The sequence below is a fragment of the Papaver somniferum genome, unplaced genomic scaffold (genome assembly GCF_003573695.1).
Source record: "Papaver somniferum cultivar HN1 unplaced genomic scaffold, ASM357369v1 unplaced-scaffold_99, whole genome shotgun sequence".
NCBI classification, from domain to species: Eukaryota; Viridiplantae; Streptophyta; class Magnoliopsida; order Ranunculales; family Papaveraceae; genus Papaver; species Papaver somniferum.
In genome coordinates this window covers 4,116,993-4,124,610 of record NW_020653081.1, presented here as the reverse complement: position 1 = coordinate 4,124,610, position 7,618 = coordinate 4,116,993, and the positions used below count along the sequence as shown (strand labels likewise).

The 7,618-nt window shown below is 37.8% G+C and overlaps 1 protein-coding gene across 5 annotated transcripts; it reads right to left on the bottom strand.

Annotated features, from left to right (window-relative positions):
• Window positions 1-348: 348 nt before the first annotated feature.
• On the bottom strand, window positions 349-3,296 carry LOC113346430 (glutathione S-transferase TCHQD-like). 5 transcript variants are annotated; one of them, XM_026589962.1, is made up of 4 exons: window positions 2,950-3,276; window positions 1,838-1,897; window positions 1,498-1,740; window positions 349-1,412 (listed from the first exon to the last, which is right to left on the bottom strand). In XM_026589962.1, exons 3-4 carry the CDS (start codon window positions 1,704-1,706, stop codon window positions 818-820), a joined length of 804 nt encoding a protein of 267 aa, XP_026445747.1. In that variant the 5' UTR covers window positions 1,707-1,740; window positions 1,838-1,897; window positions 2,950-3,276; the 3' UTR covers window positions 349-817. The 5 variants fall into 5 exon arrangements, 4 of the variants coding, with proteins under 4 accessions (XP_026445747.1, XP_026445748.1, XP_026445750.1 ...); XM_026589963.1 differs by having other exon boundaries at window positions 1,498-1,720; XM_026589965.1 differs by lacking the exon at window positions 2,950-3,276 and adding an exon at window positions 2,835-2,853 and having other exon boundaries at window positions 1,498-1,720.
• Window positions 3,297-7,618: the final 4,322 nt, after the last annotated feature.

Below are 7,618 nucleotides of genomic sequence, written 5' to 3'. Positions count from 1 at the left end.
TTATGTGCATAACACATACTAGAATCTATACTTTCCTGCTCAGGTTATGCCATTCTTAACCCTTTAGCAATCATGTCAGAGAAGAAGAAAACAACTGGAAACATCTGCGAAGTGGTGAGTAAGTGTGTGTGACAGCTGCTGAGTATTAAGATACCTCAAGTTTTGCTCTAGCTGGCCATCTCCAAACCCTTTTCTTGCTGCAAGAGAAGTCGTTCAAATAGCTTCTTCCTCAAAACCAAAAAACATGTAGTGGCACCTCGCTGAGTCGCTAATCAGCTTCAGACTCGAGAAATAGTTGTCATTTCATATGCAAATAAAATTGATATTCCAAACACAATTCAAATAATGATCTTTAAGAAGAAAAACAATGATGGGAGGCACTGTTTTATATGCAGAGGAAGGAATTTGTTAATTTTACAGGTGATAAATACAGGACCGCAAATACAGAAAAGTACTTGTTCAAACTAAGCAGGCACCAAGAACTACAAGTGGGAATTACGAGGAAAACACTACCGGTGGTAGAACGAAATAATGACCACGCATTTTGTTTGCTATTTCATGATTTTTATTCTCTAGATCCAGTTTGTTCGAACCATCAGAGAAAAAACTGTTGGAAAAGGAAAAATATATGGACTAACCGAACATTCTTCAAATACCTGAACATTCTTCAAATACCTGATCGGCTGACCCAGTGGACTAATAGAAACTAAGACTCACCGGCTACAATGTACATCACAGAATAGTAGACGTCTTTAGAATTGGCTCTCTCAGGCATGGTCGCATGGGGAGATGATCATTATTCTCCTCAACTATTTGTTCAATATTTCCTCAGAACACTTCTCACGCAAACAAAACACCACGTCTTTAGAAGTGTTCTATACTTTCTCCAGCCAGAGAAATAATTCCCAATCACAGCTTTATAACTAGGTCTTTGTTTAACCAACTTCCAGTACTTGGATATATTTGGCCTGCTTTCGATGTACTCATCTTCTACATCCAAGAGTGATAGTCGTGCAAGAACGGGAATGAGCATTACATCTGCCATGCTGAATTCTTCTCCAGCCAGGTAGGTTGTCTCACTCAGCTGAACCTCCGCTTCATCAAGAAGTTGAACTAATTCTTCCTCGTTATCCTTCAAAACATCTACGTTTTTTAACTTGTCTTCGGTCTCATATGCATCTCTTAGCTTCAAGTGGTAGACGCTTGCTAAATCTGGAGATTCCGCCATTCTAGCAATAACCACGCGGCGAAGGAATTTGGATACAAAGAGACGATACTTATCAGGGACGTGGGAGAGTGTGAATATCTTGGGGTTCCATCTTTGAATCTTTTGCATCCACTCATTGATTTCTCTGTCATTACTGGTATTAGTCTCAACCCCTGAAGAGACTTCCACCACTCTCTCTATATACCTGTAAATTTCTACGTCGCGTGCAATATATTAGAACTGTTCTGCAAAAGAAGAAACGAGAAGGGAAAGTTACAGATGAAACTTACTTGATTATTTCAATGGTATCAAACAAAATGTGAGCACCATTCTGGAAAACAGGGAGTTTGGCAGTTGGGTTCATACGGAAGAATGAGGAATCCATGTTCTTTCCTGTGAGAGGATTGGCGTGGTTTGATGTGTAATCAATACCCTTTTCTTCCAAGGCGAGCCTGACTTTCTGGCTGTCCATAGAGTACGGATGATGATATAGCTGCATGATTTTCTAAATAACTGTTCCCAAGACTCGAGAGCTTAATAACAGTACCGAAACATCGAAAATTACAGATCAAAATAAATTCTTAAGCACAAGACATGAGCTTCATCATGAAAGACAAAACTGGACACCACCTGAATACGAATGACGAAACTGGACGCCACCTGAATATGTAAGACGAAATTGGACACCACCTGAATATGAAAGAAGGGTCAGCCAACTTATATCTGGAAATTTAAGCCGATGAAGCTCAAATAGATCACTTAATAGCATGATTGGGGGCACACTATTAGCAGAATTTCGAAAATAAAAGAAGACGTCGTTAAAATGTGATGATTTATGCATCAATCAGTTCTCTAGATGCTACAAGGCTCAATAACTTTAAAAGAAGGAGGTGTGCATATCCTGAAAGTTAGTTGGCAATAACTCATTAGAACCTAACACAGTTAACAAATCCAACAATAAAACACCATACGCTAAATCAGAAAACATATGTCTGCGGAATTCTACCGTGTACTGACGCAAGTACGTAATAAGACTAAGAGATTACCAGCTGACAACTATGAGCCAAATGACAAATGCATACCAGCTGACAACTATGAACCAAATGACAAATGCATACAACCATGAGAAATTTGGTTCCCTAGTCAATCATACATATCATATAAAACTCAATTTCTTTCATTCTATTTCGATGTGTGTCATATATAGACACACAATCTATAATCGGTGGAAGCTGAATACTTTAAAACCAACCAATGATTTTTTTTGCATAAGCTATACAGTCAGCCCCTTCTGACAATGAAAACTTTACAAATACACCAATTTGAACAACAGTCAGCCCCTTCTAACTAGAACTACAGTTGACAATGAAAAATTTACAAATACACCAATTTTCTATCATTCATTCACCCAGACCAAATAAGCAAACCACACATACACAGAAAGTTCAAGTTCAATTTCATTTGATAGGCCATGAAAAACCCTATAAATCTCTGTAATAATACTATAATCAAAACCCCAGATTCACATAAAAAAAAAATAATTCACATCAATTTGATTAACATAAAATCACAGAGCAAATTTGTACAAGAATTTATAATCTGACGAAGTGACAATCATTGATCTAACCTGGAACGAACTAAATTCCCAAAAGAAGAAGAAAAAAATACCAAATTGAGACCAAAACAGTTGAAACCAAACATAAAAAAAAAATGAACCCAGAAATTAATAATAAGCAATATACCTGGAGACAAAAGAGATCGAACAACCAAAGACAACACTTTTACAACTCAGAAAGGAGGCCTAAAAAGATCGAAAGGAATAAAAGAAACGGAAAAGAGAATTTAATTGTCAGTCTCAGTCATAGAATACAAAAAATATCCCCCTTTTATTAGAGTAGATGAGTGTAGAGCAGAGTTGGACCATTTGGATTCGCGAATATATAATTTACAGTCTTCTTCTTCTTCTTCTTTTACAGGGAGAACGAGAATCATTCATGGTTGTCCCACTTGGATAGAACAAACTAGTGTGGGAGGATGGGACTGTAATTAATTTACATTTATAAGCCAGCCCAAGATATAATTCTCTAGAGGGGACGAGGAAATACGTTGATAGACTTTTTGATGAACGATTTTTTGGGGACTACTCAAAAAAGGTGGGTAACTACTCTCAAATTTTTGGGATGGATATTGGTAGTATTTTTCAGTCATCCTTTATCTAATCTTCTTTTTAAATATCTATTTTATCCTTGATGATAAATTTAGTTAGTGTGACGATTGATTAGTGTTAGTGTAGTGATTAATAACTGATTACTGAGTTATATTAGTGAGATTGTTTTGTTATAACATTATTATTGAGAGATAAGAAGAAGAAGAAGAAGAAGAAGAAGATGGGTGAACCCAAAAAATCTTTTTTTGAGTTTAGTAATTATGATTTAAGTGATTCATGTGATGATACCTCTTCCTCAGAATCAGAACCCCCTTCACCTCATAGTGTATTTGCCAATACTTCTAATGATCCGAAAATGAGTTATTTGTTAAATGATGAAAGCTTTTTGCCCCAAACTCAACCTAACCAAACATATGATGGATTTTATCATCCACAACCTGAAGATGAAGCTATGGGTACTCAGGTATGCCTCATATTTAGTTAATGTAGGTTGAATTGTGCAAAAATTTGGCCAAACTCAAAATTTCTGGAAAAAATTCGGTTAGGTCAACCTAGTTCGGTTACCAAATTTAGCTTGCGAGGTAACCGAACTGTTCTTAATGTGTAGTTCGGTTACTAAATTTAGCACACGCAGGTAACCGAACTACATGTTAATGGTGGTTTTTTAGAGTTCGGTTATGCAATCCACAGAACATGTAACCGAACTATTTTTATAGAGTTTACAGTGCATAGTTCGGTTTAGTCGATATCAATACCTTTGTTACCGAACTTTTTGTTCGGTAATGTCGCAGAATATATGTATATTCGTTTCTTACCGAACCCATGAGTACGGTTTAGTCGAGTTTTTCAGTTTCATGGCCGAATTTTCACATAAAAAGTCTAAATACAGAGTTCGGTAAGGCCCAAATATATTTCTGGAAACTACATAACCGAACTTTTAGTTCGGTAGGGTCGATAAAAAATTAGATTACCGAACTTTAAGTGTTAAATGTTTATGGTATTGACGTTGTGCTATTACTTGTAGGTTCCATGTGATCCAATTGAACCAATGGAAAACCAACCTTCCTCGGTTGGTATTTTGTACGATGACACATCCCATCACTACATGAATGACTTGGTATTCACAACTCCGGAAGATGCAAAGAGTTGGGCTAGACAACATACACAAAAAGACATGTGCGTATTAGTATTGAATGTGAGAGAAAGCAAAACTCGCTTTGAAATGGTTTGTGTGAGAAGCGGTGATCCCGAGAAAAGCCACAAGAGGAAGGGTTATGTTTATAAAGGAAAGAAAAATAGGAAGAACAAAACTTTCTCAAAGAAGATTAATTGCCTATTCAAGCTTGCATTTAATTTAAACGAAGATAAGGGTGGATGGGTTTTCTACAGGGTTATGCAAGGTTGTCATAATCATCCTCGTCCGGAGCATCTTGAAGGACATTTCATGGCGGCAAAGCTAACTCCTAAAGAGATGGACAAGGTAGCTAAAATGAGGACAATGGGTATTTCACCGGTTAAAATGCTCCAAATACTAAAGGAGGATAACAAGGATAACCACTCATCTTTGTCCACAATTTACAATGCAATTGGGACAATTAGAAGGAAGGAATGGAGAGATAGACAAGTAATGCAACAATTGTTTTTTTTTTGGCCCAAGAGAAAAACTACGCGGTTCAAAAGGATGTGGATTTGGAAGGAGAGATAACACAACTCTTTATTGCGCATCCGAAGAGTGTTCAATTGGCTCAATGATTTCATCAAGTTCTAATAATGTCTAGCACTTATAAGACGAACAAGTACGAGATGCCATTGTTGAATATTGTTGGGCGTACTTCGACGAAGTCACCGTTTACCGTGGCGTTTTGTTTCTTAAGAGATGAGCAAGAACCTAGTTTCATTTGGGCACTAAAACAAGTTAAGGCAATCTTCCGAGGTGGTGATATTCCCGGGGTTATAGTGACGGATAATGATGTCGCATTGATGAATGCAATAGAGGAAGTGTTCCCACTAGCACATAATATGCTTTGTACGTCCATATATGGTGTAATTTGATGAATAGGTACAAGCTAATAAATTGTCCACCCAAGAAAATAGGATATGAAGAAATTAAGATGCTATCGGAAAAAGATCGAGCGGATGCAAAAGAGAAAGTTGATAAACAATTCGATATAAATTACGCTAAATGGGTTGCATTCAACGGTGATAGGGAATCATTGTGTTGGTCCCTTACCGAGGAAGAGTATTATCTAAATCTTGCGGAGTTTATCGCCCATTGGGATACTCCCGATTACCCCGGTGTTGTATCGTATGTTCTTCGCCAATGGTTGGAACCATACAAAGAGAGGTTTGTTTACGCCTATACCAACCAATATAAAAACTTGCGAAATCAAGCGACAAGTTTAGTAGAGTCGGATCACCACCGGTTTAAGAAGAATCTCTTTGGATGTGTTGATAACTTCGTAACTGTGTGGAATGCTATGGAAAATTATTTCAAGCGTGACATTGATAAAATTAAAGAGAAGTTCCAAAAAAGCCGTATATTCAAAATGAACGAAAAATATGCCGACCACCCATTGTTCAAGGGGATTCATTACAACGTATCTCGGAAATGTATGAAGTTGTTGATTATAGAAGTCGAGTTGATTGATAAGTGGGAAACCAAAGCGGATGAGGTGTGTGTATGTAACATGAAGAAGCCTATGGGACTCTCTTGTTGCCATATGATAATCAAATACGAGCATGGCGTAATCCCTTTAAGCGACATTGATCCATTTTGGAAGCATCTAAGTTTTATCCCTCTTCCAAAGGGAGAAGAAGCCGAAGAAGAGTTTGGTGATAATGAGATGGGTAGAACCGTACTAGAGATGTATCGTGGCATGAACAACCTCCAAAAAAAAATCTTTCGGGATGACATGAGGAAAATTATATATCCACAAACGCAAGAGAATGTCTATGAACCGGCAAAGGGCAAACCGAAAGGTAGACCAAGCAAAAAAGAAACTAAAAAGCAACTACGAGAATATGCAAAGGTGTTACGTAAGAAGAAAAGTGAGCAAAACGCAAATACTAGAGATCCTTGCGGCCATGAATATACCGCGGCATTGTACTTGGAGAAAACCAAGAAACGGGGTAGGAGTATTGAGGAGAAAGGCGAAACAAGTGAGCGAGATTTGAAGAAAAAGGGTCTGATGTGTCCATCACAACCAAGCCGACCCTCTTCCGGCGACGTGAAGATTAAGTCTCCAATGTGCCCCATCCAACCATATTCCCTAGATGTAAAGCTTGAGGCTCCAAATAAAGACTATTTGAATGAGCTACCTTTATACATTAGAGAATACGTTATACCCACCGACGACGTTCCTCCGGATGGTAACTGTGGTTTTCATGTTGTCAATCAACAACTTGGGCCTTTCATCGAAGGTGCCAAGCGAAATAATGGGTGTGCAATCACTCATATAAGGCAAAGGTTGTTGTCCAAACTAAAGGAGAATCCGGACTTTTATAAGAAAATGTTGTGCGATGGGGAGGGGAGTCTCAATGAGAAATTTCTTAGGTATCAACTTCGTCTTCATGGGGCCCATCCAATGACATCGGATTATTGGATGAGCATACCTATATGTGGACACTTAATCGCCGAGGCATTCAATTGTGTGGTTCATTATTTCTCAAAACATGCTATTTCAACTTCACCCCGAAAATAACAGTATCTGTCGAGCAACTCAAACGAAGGAGATGTGTCATGTCATTGATCAACAACAACCACTTTATAGGGCCCCGGTTAAAACCCGATTGTCCATTGCCTCCAATATGTGGAACCTCTTATTGGCCTGCATTTAATCCAGATAGAATGTTGGGTTGGTGCATCATGTATGAGCCTAACATGGAGATGTGGAATGCTTTGAAGAAGTCGGAAGAAATTGTACATGAAGGTCAAATTTCACTTGAGGATGATTAAATAACACATGTAATGGAACTAAGTATGCTTATCAATTGAATACTATGTTCTTTGAAAAGTGGTATTAATTTTTGAGTAAATGTTTGTATTTTATGTATTCAACAAAGCTAGTTCGGTTGGAAGATTTAAATATCGACATTACCGAACTCATGTTCGGAAATCTCACAAATTTTACCAGGTAACCGAACAGGAAGTTCGGTTACGAAGATGAATATTAACAGGTTACCGAACTGTAGTTCAGAAGCTTAACATTTTAACTGCTGAATTTGACATTGAAGTTCGGTTAGGA